The sequence below is a fragment of the Brachyhypopomus gauderio genome, chromosome 9 (genome assembly GCF_052324685.1).
Source record: "Brachyhypopomus gauderio isolate BG-103 chromosome 9, BGAUD_0.2, whole genome shotgun sequence".
NCBI lineage: Eukaryota > Metazoa > Chordata > Actinopteri > Gymnotiformes > Hypopomidae > Brachyhypopomus > Brachyhypopomus gauderio.
The window spans coordinates 20,563,510-20,580,643 of NC_135219.1; the positions used below are offsets into that span (position 1 = coordinate 20,563,510).

The 17,134-nt window shown below is 46.3% G+C and overlaps 1 protein-coding gene across 1 annotated transcript in view; it reads right to left on the reverse strand.

The window, feature by feature from the left end:
* Positions 1 to 17,134, reverse strand: part of nkain2 (sodium/potassium transporting ATPase interacting 2) — a 99,877-nt gene that overhangs the window by 53,371 nt on the left and 29,372 nt on the right. Inside the window, exons 2-3 of the mRNA XM_077017850.1 lie at positions 11,388 to 11,525; positions 9,322 to 9,402 (exon numbers count right to left, since the gene is read on the reverse strand). Of these exons, the coding sequence (XP_076873965.1) occupies positions 9,322 to 9,402; positions 11,388 to 11,525 (219 nt within the window). The remainder of the gene's footprint in view (positions 1 to 9,321; positions 9,403 to 11,387; positions 11,526 to 17,134) is intronic.

Sequence of the window (17,134 nt, forward strand, 5' to 3'; positions counted from 1 at the left end):
GATAGGTTGGATAAATGAATTAATGCTGTTTATGCCAAATTACACAATCTGCAAGTTGCAGCAGAAATCGAAATGCATTTTCCAATTTTCAACTCCCAAGTTTCAGTAAGCCTGTGCCCACGTTGGCCTCATTTTATGTTTCTGGGCTGACAGGAGTGGACACTGATGAGGTCTTCTGCTGATGTAGCCCACTCACCTTGACAGGTTATGCATCTGAGACGTTTTCTGCTCAACATGGTTGTAAAGAGCAGTTATTTGAGTTACCTTGTCCCTCTCGTCAGCTCAAATCAAGTCTGACTATTCTACTGTGACCTATCTCATCAGCCTTTCTATGTATTTATGCTGTTTTGCATGCTTCTTTGTAAATTCTAGAGAGTCGTGCGAGGAAATCCCAGAAGCAGCAGTTTCTTACACACTCGGACCAGCCCATCTGGCACCATCGACCATGCTCCAGTCAAAGACACTCAGGTCACATTTGTCTACCCGTTTAGATTTTTGATATGAATATTAACCAAAGCTCTTGACCCATCTCTGCATGATTTTATGTATTGTGCTTGCTGTCGCTTGATAGGCTGACTGAATAATTACGTGACTGAGCAGGTATACAGGTGTTCCTAATCAAAATGACCAGTAAGTGTGTGTCTTTACCTATCTGCTCACCAAGGTGAAAAGTTCAACACAGCAGTATGGTAGACAAACACTTCAGAATATCATGATTCTACAAAGTAATGTCTAATCAGTAATACACTATATTGCTAAAAGTATTCACTCACCTTCCTTGACTCACATATGAGCTAAACTTACATCCCAATTCTAATCCGTAGGGTTCAATATGACGTTGGTCCACCGTTTTTGACCATTCTTCCAGAAGTGCATTTGTGGGCTCACATACTGATGTTGGACGAGGAGACCTGGCTCTCAGTCTCTGCTCTAATTCATCCCAAAGGTGTTCTATTGAGTTGAGGTCAGGACTCTATGCAGGCCAGTCAAGTTCATCCACACCAGACTCTGCCATCCATGTGTTTATGGACCTTGCTTAGTGCACTGGTGCACAGTCATGTTGGAAGAGGAAGGGGCCAGCTCCAAACTGTTCCCACAAAGTTGGGAGAATGAAATTGTACAAAATGTCTTGATATCCTGACGCATTCAGAGTTCCTTTCACTGGAACTAAGGGGCCAAGCCCAGCTTCTGAAAAACAACCCCACACCACAACTCCCCCTCCACCAAACTTTACACTTGGCACAATGCAGTCAGACAAGTACCGTTCCCCTGGCAACCGCCAAACCCAGACTTGTCCATCAGATTCGTCACTCCAGAGAACGTGCCTCCGCTTGGCATTGCACTTGGTGATGTATGGCTTGGATGCAGCTGCTCGACCATAGACACCCATTCCATGATGCTCTCTGCACACTGTTCTTGAGCTAATCTGAACAGTGGCCACATGAAGTTTGGATATTTGTAGTGATTTACTCTGCAGAAAGTTGTCCACCTCTTCGCACTATGCCCTTCAGCATCCGCTGACCCCGCTCCATCAGTTTACCTGGCCTACCACTTCATGGCTGAGTTGCTGTCATTCCCAAACACTTCCATTCTCTTATAATACAGCTGACAGTTGACTGTGGAATATTTAGGAGTGAGGAAATTTCACGACTGGATTTGTTGCACAGGTGGCATCCTATCACAGTTCCACACTGGAATTCACTGAGTCTTAATTTTATACACCTGTGGCCATGGAGATAATTTGGATGGGTGAGCAAATACCTTTGGCAATATAGTGAACTTCCTGACATTTTAGATTTAGATAATGTCTTCTGTGAATTTGTCGCAGTACGGGGAACGTTAATCAGTGCCTAGACTGTTCTAAGATGAAACATCTGAATGTAGTCTATCTGAGGTCAATCACTTGTTTCTCTCATCTATTTTTTAAGCTGCCATATCTAGCGCAGAACGGGTTTTAAATCGCATCTCAGGTGTTCGCACAAACGGTTTCTGAGCCCTTACGTGTGACCTCTAAACGTGTGGGCCACAGACTCAAACAGCAGTCATACATAGTAGATTTCATTATGGAGAAGAACGGAGACTGAGCGCTCTCAGAAGCCATGGCTATCTGCATCTTCTCAGCACCTTTCTCCTCCACCAAACACCGTCACCTTCACACGGACCCTGCAATGCTCCTCGTCGTGAGAGCAGAGCCGAGCCGAGCTCCCACTCATCCTCTCCGCTGACACTCTCGGCTCTGGAAGCCATGTTAGAAATGACAAGGTCCTCTCCAGATGACCTGTCGGTCAAACGGCGTCAATCACAGAGCCTTGGGCAAATCACCGTCTTCGTGCCTCTGACGAGTTGGCTCGCTGTCGGATTTCACTTCAGCCCGGGAGATCACAGCTCTTCACTGAAGCGCGCAGCCACTATGCATGCGAGGCTAGAATTACCGCGCCTCACTGGTTTACTCTCATTTCACTTTTTTTATTTGCCGGGGCGGCGAGTTGCTGCGTTGCGTGTCATAGCCACACGGTACACTTTGAGTCAACCTATTTGAAACCCATTCGAAGGCAACTGCTCTGATGTGTGATTCCAGGTTCTGAATGATTAAATAATGGAGATAAACTCTCTGGATAATACGCCTGTGGATGTGTTGATTTCTGGGAGAGCGCATGTGTGGGGTGTCACTCTGTTTGCGTGTTTGTTTTGTTGTTTTTTTTTTCTCTGCAGAGTGACACTGCGGATGACATGTTCCCTCAGCAAGCAAGCAGTGGGACGTGAACGCAGACCCCCTGATGTGGCATGATTGATAGTAGTAGCTTCCAGGCTGTTGAAAGGGAATTGGTGATGAACGTGGCCTCCCTCAAGATCCCTACCGAAAAACAACAAAAATGACAAACTCCCCATTGTTTGCCCAAGAATGTGAACTTCCTTGGCCTCAGACACGTCATGATTAATAAAGTTAATTGAAATTAACAGAATGCGGGGTGCCCCCTGCACTCCTGTAAAGTGTGAGAAAGAAAGGGAGAATACAACCCCCCCCCCAAGCACCTAGCCAGAGGTAAGACTCCTACAAGCTCATAGAGTGTCTAGGCACCGCATTAGTGTCACTCTAATCTTAATGGCGCTCTGGAATACGAACCCTCGTTGTCATCTCTAATGACACTGAGGGCCCTTTATACAGCTCCGTATTCATCAGAGATGGACTGCCAACAGAGCTCCCTGCCTCCTGCAGTTTAACCCATAGCAAACTGCCACGCATTCTGCTACAGTATAGCGGTCACCTGTGGGGGTGATTGTGGTTGCCTGTGCAACCACAGTCCCCTGCTGCATATACACACTGGAAAGAAACAGTTTATGAGAATCTGCCAGTTATGCTTTCATTGTCAAGTAAAACCCTTTGGTAAAGAATTGCTGAGGAACGGTTAAACCTGCAGTAAAGGATTTAGTAAAAACCTATCCCAATCAGCTTTCTGAGTTCTTTAAACGCCGAAAGCATTACGTTTTGATGTTGAAATCCCAAGTTGGCATGGTTTATCATGCTAGAAGAAAAACCCATAAGAGTCATTCAACACACAAAAGTGTTCGCCGCATCTGAATGGCTGTACGCGCAACCTCCACAATCCCTTACAGAACCCCACAGTGTATGTAATGATGCTGCTGTATTATGCAGAAACACATTCAAAGGGGGGATGGAAAAGGAAGACTCCATTTGCATTACCAGAGGAAGTACTTTACGCTTTGACCAAACCGGTGCATCTGGACCATGTTGAAATTGATGTTAGCTCTTTCATTTGGTGTCAGCAACAGGTCCTGAAAGGCTAGAAATAGCTCAATAAAAGCAGGCATCAGGTAGTTTTAGGGACTTATTCAACAAAAGGTTCAGATCAATTTAAATAATAGGAAATCAGATATATAGATTTCCCCCTAAAAGGCTGTAAGACTCATAGTGGTGAGCCTGAAATAGATACTAATTATGCCATGGTGAATCACTCGAGTGTCTATTTTCTTTTTTAGAAAAACTCATATTAATGAGAAACTAGATGCCCTGGTCTGTGCTCTTATACATCTGTATAATATGGTTCTGATGCCTTAGGCTATTTTCACTGATATAACAGAAAGTAAAGCTAAAGGGCAGAGCGACAGTGACACTGCACACGTTCAAGCAACTGGTGGATAAAAGTCTTAGTGAGGGTCCCATACTGCTCACGCAGAACCTTAAGAGATCAAGATATGTTAGCTCTCTAAGTCTTCCATGAAGCACACTCACACCCATGTGTGGACAAACAGAATTTCAAAGGAATCAAAGGACCAATTTATGACTCTGATGACTCCCGTTTTTCCCCCGAACAGTTCAAGGTTTCAGGCCAAGGACTGAGACTTTAACTCGACGAGCATTGTGAAGACGGGGGCAAAAAGCTACTGATTCTTAACTGAGCGCTAAAACATAAATCCTCTGTCTGATTAACAGGTGGAAAAAGTGTGGCATAGACTAGGTGGGCAAACACACATATGACTCCCATAGACTCATCTTCTGAAAACTACAATCCCCAGGCCTCTCTCCACTCTCACTGGGGCAGTGGTGGTGATGGGTGCTGATGGGAAATGATGGCCTTATTGAGCCAGCACATGGACTATAACTCATTTGTTCAAAGGGGCCTGGAGCTGACAGGCTCAGCCTTTTTTTCTCCACTTCCCAGTGAAATTGACTATAAATCACCTTATCATTTTTAGCCCCTTGACAGTTTATCAGGATTCCTCCATTTTACTGTATATGAGGAGACCCTGAGTTTGCTGACAGAGCCCAGGTGTGATGCATTTAAAGCTCCCGTCACAGTAAAGGGCAAAGATAAACCTAGAGCAACTCCGTTTTATAGATTGAGTCACCAGCTTCAACAATATCACCTTCTGCAGCAACACAGAACTATCAATATAACAAATGGCAAGTCATGAGACGAAACAAACTTGTTAAAAGTTTTAAGGATGGATGCCCGTGAAGTTGATGAATAAATCCTATCTGCCAAGCTCCGCCCCTCGGGACGACCACTGTGGTTTCGTTATCGAGAATACAAACAGATGCGTCATCTCGAAGGTGTGATGTCAGACCTGATGCTGCAAGGGTTAATTCAACGCGGGCGCGTCTACCTCGTGGAAGGGGATGGCGGCCCTTCAATCCCAAAGTCTGAAGGTACCGCAGATGTTTCCAGACGAAGCGGAGAGTGCGGGATGTAGCGACACGCGCAAGCTGCTTTCAGCGAGCGTTCCTGCTCGCGTGGAAAACCTCGCAGACGATTTCCATATGTTCAATGCCACAGGACATCTCTGCAATTTGCATGAGAAAGAAATTAGGCAAGCATAGCCTTCACCAACAGCAAAGCGAGAGCATGGGCAAAAAAAACCCCGCTCTGCTGGGCTTTAAGCACAACAGCAGACATTTAACTTGCTGGTTGCATCAGCGTGGAGCAAACGCCGGTAATGCTGGTCAATGCGATGCGCTGCTCAGGTAACCGGGTGCTAGCGCGGTGTTGCCGCCGATTTCCCATCCGTTTAAAAAGCTCCGGAAATTAGGAAGCGTATCCCCATTAGTCTGACGTCCTTCAAAAGGAGGGAATAATGGGCCCGCGTGCGTTTACGGTGATTATGCTAACGGCGCACGCAGGTGCTGGAGAGAGAATCAACTCGGCAACATCAAACCCATCAACCTGTTTGCACTCACGCAGGGAAATCTGGTGCAATTGCCCAAACACAAAAGCCACGCACAAAGGTGCAAATGAAGCGTTCTTTTATATGAATTGTCCGTCGAATTAATTGTGCACTGTAACCAGTGGGGCTGAGGTTTATCAGTATACAAGCCTAGAGCTGTGTCAGTGTGAACGACAGCATAACAACTTCACATTTCAGTGACATTTGCTTTATTTTAATGGAAGGGGAAGAGTTTTGGAGAGTCAGAAGGTTACTGTTACCAAGATTATTCAAATCTCAACAGAGCCGCTGAGCAGATTTTCAGTTTTTTTGAATGAGTGCAGTCAAACAGGAATAGTGCTTGAGTGGGGTGAGTGGGGTCTATAGATGACGCATGTTTACTGTACAGCACATAATCCCGGCCAGAGACAAAGATCTGTTCAAAGTCTGGCCTCAGCTGCAGTTGCCAGAAGTATTTGATCTGGGGTTAACTATACATGCTTGAAAGAAGAGGCTTCAGGTAGAGTCAGTGTGCTTCTCAAACCACATCTAGAGGTTAATACATAGTAATAATATCATCAGTGCAATATAAGCCTTTACACCCCTGATACTGCAGAGGCCAGCAATTTGCCAAGGAGCCCTCTAACAATTCAAATATTTTTTTATTGCGTGCTCTCTGCATATCCACCCTCATTCCAGAGGACATTCTGGAATGTTCTTCTGATGAATGACAATATTCACGTGATCCAACAAACGTAAACAATTTTGGTCAAGATAACTCAGGCCAAACCCAGTTTTTAACCATGTCAAATCAGGTATTCCCTGGTCTTCCTCACAAGGCTCATCGCAATAGCAGCACATAGCAACAGTACAGCAGTGCGGTGTGCATGTCCATACAGCCCTAATACACGGTGCGCTGGCTGCGGCCAGTGAACCGACCCCTCCCTCACCCCTCCCCCATACCTCCCCCACCCCTCCTCCACCCCTCCTCCACTCCTCCTCCACTCCTCCCCCACAGCCAGCCATCCGTGTGTGCTTCCCTTCTAGAGGAGGCCACTGTGTTATTAACTTCTTCCCACCTCTCCAGGCCCGGCCTCCTCCGGCCACACCCCTCTGACATTTCAGCTCGGTCCCCGACCGGTCCCCTGCGGTGATGGCTCCGCCCTCCGGCCACTCCAATATGCAAACACAAAAGACGATCCGCCCCGACGTGGGGCTTTTCGTATACCGCAAAGCAGGGACTGCAACCATCGCTCCTGTTGTGAAGGGGAGAAGATATTACTTTTCTCTACAAGTGCAAATTAGATTGACCCAGAATGGCAGACACCATGGAACGCAAACAACAAGGACCGTTTTTTTTTTTTTTCCAGGGAGCAAAATTGTATTTGTGTCAATCAATTCTGTCAGTCTTTCCGCTATCTGCCCGTGGCACAACAAGGTGATATGCCTCCTTCATGAGAGAGTCAGAGCTTGTCTTGACCTGCACGCAAGCCTGCAAGACCTAATGAAAAAGAGTGTTGGATTTGTCGTTTATTTATCTTCATTTGTTTACGTGTGATCTAAATCTAATTGTGTTCGTCTCTGTGGGGCTCGATGGATTCTTTCCTGGTTAAACACATTACACCTACATTAATAAATCATAAGCCGCCCCCGACGCAAGGAAATAAATCATGGTAACTAATACGCTATTACTTCGATGACTAATTAAAGAAAGATGTGGCACTCAAACTGGGTGCTGGATTCACAAAGCAAAATCGCCGTGGGCGTCTTGGCTTCTGCCGCCGCCTTCTGCTTGGCGACCAGGTGGACCGCGGGGGGCAGCGGCGAGGTTTTGTTTCGAGCGGAGTGTCGTTTTTCTATCCCGTAGGCAGTGACACGTCTACGACTCTCCAGAAAACTGGCTACGTTGGGTCTGCCCGGCGGACTGAGGGGGCTCTTCTCAACGTAGCTTCTCAAGGTACGTCTAGCTCCATGCGCAAGACGGCACCGTCGTTTTGCGAATGCTGCTTGTAGGAAAGGCTATCAGCAGAGTGGAAGATTGGAGCGCCTTAAAACTCTTTTGCCCCTAAAAGGAGCAGGAAGCACCTGTGATCCAGCTGATTTTGCTGAGAGAAGGTGTGGAGGATTTCTCCCAGGTCATTATGTTTCATGCGTCTGCAAACTCAACGAAAGTCTGATAACAGCTCGAATCTAACCTCAAACGGATGTCTGGTCTTCTGGTGCTGCTTGGCCTCGTGCTTCCCCGCAGAGCAAAGCCCATGGGCCCCCCACACCTGGAAGCTTTGGAGGCTATCTCCCAAGACAGATTGGCGGACTTGAAAAGGCAATCCGTAAGTCAGACATTTTGCCACCACTGCACCAAAAAGAAGCAGAAGCTGGCGTAACGTGAAGGTCCCATCTGTTGTCCGAGATGGTTGATAAGATTGTACAGTGGTGACAGATCAACAAGGGGAGCAGAAGCACCAGGCAACCAACAGGGTGATTTAATGATGAAATAATCAATCCCCGGTGCAGAGCTGTGCAACTAAGGAACAAACAAATAAAAAAAAAAACACCCATGCAGTAGCCAGGGTCCCATTTTTCATCATTAGGGATCCAGTCCAGTGGTGCTGCGTAACCCCCACAACACTAGTCCTGCATTATCATTCACTCTTGACCATTCTTCACCTCCACTCAGTGTGTGTCTGATCTACCGCACGACAAACTCAGAACCCTGAACACAATCCGTGTCGTTTTTCCGAGCATTCGCTGTACCAAACTACCGCCCAAGACAATAGACAAGTTCCTCGTGCTGGGTGTGACACTTGGAAACAATGACAATGGTAACCATGACCTTGGTAACCATGACAATGGTAACCATGACCTTGGTAACCATGACAATGGCAGCCTTATTATGGGGCTCACAATTATGAACTTGGGGGACCAAAGGTCTGTGGGGCTCTGAGCAAAGGACGTAATTTACATTTATGAGCAAAACACAGGAATGAGCATTAGACAGGAAGCACAATATGACCTGAACATGTCTCAGATACTCAAAAGGAGCCATCACTTCCCCAGTTATAATGTAATATACATAGAATGCCTGATAGATTTGATAATCAACTTACATTGCTGGTTTGTCATGTAACTGGCTACAATATCTGACATTTTGACATTTTAATTCTATCTTTCCTTATTCTTGTACACTTATGAGCAAAGGATAGATTATGGAATCGTTTATCCTTTGAAATAAAACTGAGAAATGGGAGACTAATGAAGACGGTAATGTTTTCATACATTCCAATCTATATGAAAGCATTACTGTAGCCCAGCAAAAGCAACCGTAGACCAGTAATGACGTCTTGAGCAGTTTCCAGTGAGAGACGACAGAATTCCACTCTTACCAACGACCTTGCGTGCTGACACAAAGGCAGAGAACAGCTCTCTCAACGCTTCACAGTCGATAATATACGATCTGTTTGCAATGGTGTGGGGTGGGGGTGGGGGGTGGAGGGTGGAGGGAGTGAGGATGCAGCTGCCGTTAAAAGGACGGACACCTGCAAATAACCTGCTTGCTAAAATCCTCCCTCTGGCTCTAGATAATATATATCTACCTCTGGCACGGACTCCCTTCCTCCTGCCCTGAATTAGAAAAAAAAAAAAAGAACCTTTCGTTACCTTGGAAAGGTCACCCACTTCCAGGTAGAAGCAGATGATGAAGATGTTCCAGGTGACCCAGAGCACCAGCCAGACGGCATACTGGGGAAGAGAGACACAAACCTGATTAAAATCGCATCCAAAATGGTAAGGAGCCAAGTAAACCCACTTTTACATACGTGTGATTAATTGGTTTGCAAAAGCATGAAGTGGGATGCTTTCTCTGTAATTAATTCCCTGATACGTGCGCCTTAAGACCCTCTTTCACAGATCCGAGATCTGCCAGGAGACGGCTGCCTTCCCCCGGCGTAGCCGAGAGACTGCGTAGGAGTGTGTGAGGGGGCAGCTTTCTCTCGGCTGCATACGCTGAAGCTTGTCAAAACAGCGCCATAAGAATCAAAAACAATGAGTCAAATATCCGTGCACAGGCGTGAGCAGAGCACGGATACCACAAGAAGACAAAACACAGCAAAACAACCTCCCCAAAAAAAAACAAAACCCCAATCCGCCCAGTGCACACAGCTTGTGTCCTTGAGAAGCAAAACTAAAAATGATGAAAGTCATGAATAAATCCATTAAAAGATTAGTGACCAGCCCGCCGCTTGTTAGTCCAAACCCAGAACAACTTCTCTTTTTCTTTTTTTGCTCCAGATTAAAATGTAAACTGCGGCTTCCTGAGATGTGTTAGGAAGGGGGGGTGATCTTTAAATGCAATCTTGTCTGGATGATGTGCCTGAAATATAACACACACAGGCAGGATGAAATGGGAAACTTATTTGTATTACCCAGACTCAAACCAAAAGGTGCAATGATGTACCATATGGTGAGAAGCCTTCCACACTGGCCCTGCCTGCTCAGAGTGTACTTAGTGATGGACATGCAGTGCTCCATAAGAAGCCACATGCTCAAGGTGCCTTTTCAACACTGTTTGGCCTGACTGAAAAGGGACCCAGAAGGTGCCATTTGGTGAGTATAAACATTTCCACTGTGCTTGAGAGTTTTGTTCTCATTCAAAGCACGCTGCCAGGCTAGCTACTGAATTTGTCCAGCTAATGTATCTGCCAGGGCATTGCGAATGTATTTAACCTCCATTTTACGGCAGTGACAGTAAAAGACTAATAATGTAGCCTCCTTGGCAAACATTTTTGCTAAGGATTTAGTTATGCAAAGTTGAGAGAAGGAGAATTATTGTGAATGGCAGTTGAAAAGCAGGACTAGCGTGCGACGACGATGTTAGCAAAGCCGCCTGTTTACTGAGGGCCTTAGATGGAAGGTTCTGGGCAGCAGCGGTCCCAGGAGCAGGCCGGCTTCTTTACAGATGTATGGAAGCTCCTGGGTGCCTGGGGCTGGGTCACACAGGCCAGAGCGCCACGCTTCGCTTCCACGCAGACTGAAGCTGATGTTTTGTAGTGGCAGCTTCACACACATCTCTTGGCAGGAGCGGAGCCAGGGACCGGCTTCAATTATGCCTGCGGTCCACTGCGGTGCCTGGATGCATTCACACTCCACAGCTTCTGAGTGGGACTGGGGTGCCCAACTCTGGTTGTGGAGGGCCAGACTCCAGCAAAGGTCGGTCATTTCATAATATATCGGACCACTTCCCACCCACCAGAAATGACAGAAATGCTGGATTCTGACCCTCTGCACTGGAGCAGGGTGTACCTGAAGTATATGGAAGACACTCTCTCTCTTTTAAATGCTTCTCTCTCCCTCTCCCTGTAGGTGGCTGGAATTTAAACGACTGTAATACCTCATTTGAATGAAAGGCCATCATATCAGGGATCTTCTGTTCCTGTGTACTGGGACCAGGCTTCTCACCCGGTAGAGCATGAATGATGTTTGTCCTTACTGACACGCCATTGGACACAGTCACCACATCAATTCCACAGGCCTGAACAAAGACCCCCAGGATACGCTGATGCAGAGGAAGGCTAAACTTATATTTATATCTGAGGCTTTTTGAGGAAGGCGTAAAACACGATTTGATTTGCTACTAACAGTGGTACAACCACAATGAAAACGCTGAGGCGGGATCACCGAGGAGAGTTCGACGTGGTGCGAAAATGTAGAAATATCTGCAAACTCACCCCAGTCACGTATCGCGGTCTGAACTGCACTGTCCCAAAGAGGCCCAGAATCACTGTGATGATGTGGATAAAGTTTGTGAGAATCGGTGCCCACTGGTAACCAAGAAAATCAAATATTTGCCGCTCCAAGATGCTAATCTGTAATGGAAACAGAGGAGATTAAAGACAAGTTAATTAACCAAGCAGGTGAATGAGAAAAGAATAGTGGCAAAATCTAGAGCAAGAAATCATCATTGGGCTGCACTTTTAATGGATGTGTAGCTACAGTCAAGCTGTTATAAGTCTCATTAAAAGGGGAATCCTTAGAGGACCGGACTTGATGAATTCTCTGTTGTGCTGCGGCCCACCATGAGTGCGGCTCGCTCTACAGTCAGCGTTCCAAACCTCTTCAACCAGCCCTGAGACCAGCCAGGGGAAGGGGGATCTCCACCTCTATCTCCACCTCCACCCATCCCCCACACGAGCGTAATCGGAGGGATCAAATCCCCGCAATGCAGCGCAATCACGGAGGCTGATTGCCCCGTGATAGCGGAGGGGGAAGGGATCGGGTCCTGTTCCCGACGGATCCGCAGACCATGCCGGCCTCATGCAGCTCATGCTAATGGCTCCAAAGCCTCCCCCCAGTGCTCCCTAGCCTACGGTAACGCTGGCATGGCGGACCTAAGACCTCCAAGCCTTTTCTGAAAATAAATCGGAAATTAAGAAGGGCTGGACTAGCAACCGAGCCAAGAGATTTAATCCCCACCATCCCTCTGCCATGGATGATTGGCAGCTCGAGAGACCACTCCCCCTCGATAACGAACCGATACATGAACATCACTGCGCAACGCCGTCGGCCGCTGTTCAGAGTGCATCCTTGGAGCAAAAGCGCTGTATTTTGAGCGTCAAACCTAGTCGGAGCAGCTACATTTACATACATGAAGAAAAAAGAGGTCCACAGATAAGCTACAGTTTATTGAGCTCTATATCATGCCAGAAATTCGTCACCACCAGCCAGTGCTGTAGGTTGTATTAATCAGTGCATCCTGTCTGGAGTCTGGTGCTGACCAGCTGGTGACCTCCCTGCAGGGAAGCCTCTACCGCTGTCTGAATGTTTCCCTCGAGCCCCTGCTAGCACACATCTGGTAAGTGAGACGTGCACACACACACACACACACACACACACACACACACACACACACACACACACACACAATCACCATCTTCCATCATAATAAACCCTGATCTACTGACATGGAGCACCACTGGCACATGGGAAGCGATTAAGAAGAATGCATCTCATTAAGACATTTATGCTCTCTCGCTGTGCAGGCTAGTGGGGGGCGTGTCTTGGTCCACTGTAGGACCAGGCCCGTCGCGATGGGGCAGGCAAACCAGGCAATTGCTTGGGGCCCCAAGCTGGCCTGGGGCCCCCAGACAACAACAGGTTAAGAATTAAATGCAGCGACAAACTGTGTGAGCCCCCCTTTACATTCTCAAAGTCATGAGCAATGACACTGTTCTCAGAATCCCCCTCAAGGGGCCCCTCCCACCAGCTGCTGAAGGCAGGCAGACACTGTCCTGGCAGACAGCCAAGTTTTAGACGCCGGCAAATATGAAACTTAACCATGAAGCGAATTTATCCATCAGGAAGCCAAAAGAGAAAACAAAAGAAGGAAGAGGAACACAAAAAACTAGTGGTGGGCCGTTAACGGCGTTCGTTAATTTGATACTCTTATCGGGCGATATAAAAATTTTCGCCGTTAATATATCTACTAAATGGGTAAGCAAACTATGATGACTTTCAACTTGACAGTTTAGCTCGGCTGTATTCCTAACCAAATTGCACAGTAGGGGCGAGAACGAGTTTTCAAACCTGTGAATTAAAAATCGTACGTGTGTTTACATGGATGCAGCCACGAAGTCGCCAGGTTTGCTTCATGGAAAATTCATTTTTAGGAACGTAAAATATTACCGGAGCGGAGCTCGGAGCGGTCGTTTTCTGCATGGTCCTAGCGCTAGATTCGTCGCTATTTAAATATTTATTTTTAACCGTTAAAACTTCAGAGGACCAAACCGGCTTTTGAAAAAGTCCCCCCCAAATTATGTCCGTGAGATTAAATGTACTAAATGTTGGCTTACATTTCAAATATCATGTTTAGCTGAATAAACATGTTATCAACCCCTTTTAATGTACAGTATGTAGGCTTACAAATTCATGTTTAACTGAATAAACCGTTGAACACGAGTAGCCCACATTTTATTGAGTATGTTTTTTTCTTCAAGTATCAAAGTAGAACAGCTTCCTCAAGCAGTCATTGATGCATTTTGGAAACAGGAGATGAGCCCCTGGTCTAATGCACCCTCTGTATTAAGAAACCCTATCTCAAAAGCTGACTTTTAGTTATTACTTGGGTAGCACACATATGAGCCATTTTAATATAGATTAATCTAGATTAATTTCAAGATTTCAGTGAGATTAATCTAGATTAAAAAAATTAATCAATCAATCAATCAAATTTTATTTATATAGCGCTTTTTACAACAGTTGTTGTCACAAAGCAGCTTTACAAGTGCCGAGTCCTAGCCCCCAGTGAGCAAGCCAAAGGCGACAGTGGCAAGGAAAAACTCCCTAGTTTCTATCCCTAGTTTCAAATCTATGCCCACCCCTAAAAAAAAACACAAGACAGTGGTAAGTGATGATTTACACTGGATAAATTAGGCCTACCTGTACAAATGGTGTAATTTAGCAGCAGGTAGGCTAAAAACAATATATACGTCCCGGGTAATCCCTTACTTAAATCTGCTATGTTCAGCTACAAGTAGTAAATTTGTAAAGTAGTTAGTTTGAGGTGTATATGCTGTGGTTCTTGAAGGTGGACTGCGGCCAGATATGTTTTTTTTTTTTGGCCGGAGGGGGGTTTGGGCATGAGATTTCTGGTGTGGAGGTTGGGGGGGCCCCGGTTGGTGTCTTTGCTTGGGGCCCCCAAATACCTTGAAACGGCACTGTGTAGGACCCTCTACATGGTGGGGCTCCCGCCATGTCCGCCGCACCACAGAGTTCGGCACCGCCCCGCCCCGCCTCCCAGAGCAAGGCGCAAAAAGCCAACGGCGTGGGCTTGCGATGCCCGTTGTATCCATGGGGTGCGCCCCAGACGTCCCTGTCCGCGCACCTGATTCCTGCTCCTCCCCCAGGCACGTCTGGGCACCTTTCCACACTCCTTCGCTAATCATTTCGTAAAACAGAAGGCTTAAAGGATGACTGATGTTTTACCATCTGTTTCCTGAACAGCTTCTTCTCAGTATAAAAAAAGAGAAAATAGACTGAAAAAGAGAACCCAAGGAGTTCTGGCAGGCCAACACACATCAAAGAATTAATATTATAGTATTATAATGACTTTATTAGCAAAAGACCTTCCCACCCAGTGTGGCGCACTAGGTTGGCTGTTTCCTGTCCTCTGAGGCACTTTTGTAGAGGAGCACAAAAGGGACTAAAATGTGTTCATCACATCACATCTCTATTTTCATGGCACTTGAGAAGCCTGGTGAAAACACGCATACCTGCAGCCGAAGGAGGTTTACGAGAAATGAAATAAAGCAATGACAAACAAAATAAGAAAACAAGCCTGTCAATAAATAAGTAAATAATAAGAAAGGAGGCTGCAATAGTATGACAAAGTTTTATCCAACCATGGCCGTCCATGGTACCAGCACGGAACAGACAGACAAGTCCTCGTGCAACAGCCCATCGTTGAATGGATTTTTAAAGCCATTATTTCTTTCTACCTTAAGACAGGTGCAACAGCAACACAAAAAACGTGTTTTGTGGTGAAACCGTGGCTTTCAAAACGGCACCGCCCTGATCTTCCCTGTGATGTCTCACAATACATTGGATTAATATTATTACTAGGGGATTTGACTCAGCTTTGCATTGCAGATTTCTAAACAACAACAGTACAAGGACAATAATAACAAGTGGAAATAAAGAACAAAGAACATGGTAAAAAAAAATGTAAACTTGTTTACTCGCTTTCACAAGGCAGCGGTTTGCTTGGTTTCAGATTCTTCTCTGCTCCGGTATTGATTCATTGCCCTGTATGCTGATTTAAAGTTTGCACGCAAGTTCTGAGTTAATATGTAACAGCTTGCACACTGATGCACTGCATTTTAAAAGAGATTAATCGATCAGATCATTGAGCATTTTATATTTGTGTTTCCAGTATTTGGCATATACGGTCTCATCCAGAAGCATGCATATATATTTATCAGTATGACAGCATGGGTGCCCCCTGGGAATGATCGCACCTCTGTAACGAAACCCCAAGGAAGGGGAGTCATTCAATTTGAGCGGTACTGGAGTACAGTTCAAAGGAAAAGGCTTCTCAGAGTGGCTGAGTGTGGCTGCAGGCTTCGGTTGGAGGGGAAGTACCGCACCCCCACTCGCACCTACACCCGCACCCCCACCCGCACCTCCACCCGCACCCACACCCGCACCTCCAACCGAAGCCCCACCCGCACCCACACCCGCACCTCCAACCGAAGCCCCACCCGCACCTCCAACCGCACCCCCACCCGCACCTCCACCCGCAGCCCCTCACTAATGTGGCCCCTGAGGCTCTGCTTATCAACACTGTTGTAACAACTCTGTAGGGTAGCTGCAGAGTGACAGATTCATCAGGCAATTATGTATACATGAGTAATTAGATGCATAAACATGAGCGCCAAGTTCCGTTAGTGGGCACTACAGTGGTGTCAGCTTTAACCGTAATCATAGAGACTGCGTAGATTTGGAAGCCATAAAAATTAAACGGATCTCCGGAGCCAAATCATGGTTGTATTGACCCAAAGGTTTTTAGGGTATCGACCTTAAATATTCTGCTTTAAAGTGGCTGGAATTGCAGTTCAGTTCAATGACACTATATATTGAAGCTCGTTCAGAATATGTACTACGTAATGACATCTGGCAATAAAAATACTAAAACAAAACTTTCTCACACCGGCTTTGAAGTATCTCACTCTGTTTGGACAGAGTAACATGATAAGCTGTAATTGGCACAGCAGTCAGGGACAAAGGACGCTTTAATGTGCTAGGATTCCTCTGTAGTGGTTGTTTGAGGCTCTGCTGTGTGTGGTAGACTAAAATCGGGTTCAAATGTTACTTGGTATCTGATACAAATGCATTTAGAATTTGAGTAGAACGGCTTAACTTGGACACCCTGTCCTCACTGCAAAGGGAACAACCATTGCCACATACGGCGGTCTATGGGAAAATTCTACGAAGGGTAAAAGTTGAAAGATTAGCACTGCGACTACTAAACATAGCATTGCATACAGGGACCTTTGTCAACAGCACAGGGTGGCCCTATTTTTTCCGTTTTCTTGTGCAGCATTGATCATTGCGTAGGCAAGAGGGAATCGAGCATCTCATTACCAGAGCTGCGATGCATCGTCTCCGAGTTGATTTCAGTGAAGTGTACACTCTAGTTCTCAGTTTATTTTCCTTTTGATACAGCTGAAGGTCTATCCCCCCCCCCCCCCCCCCCCCCCCCAACCCGTCTATTCACGTATTTATTTTGTTGTGTAGAGACACAAGCTGCCTCTAATCAGTGAGACAAAAGCCAATCAATCTACTGTGGCAGGTTGAATAGAGAGCATGCTCCATATTGCATTCCAACAAGCCCGATCTAGCAGCGTTGCAGCCCACAGCAACCGGCCATGGGCTCCAGAATGAGCACTCCCTAATGGGGGGGGGGGGGGGGGGGGGTTGC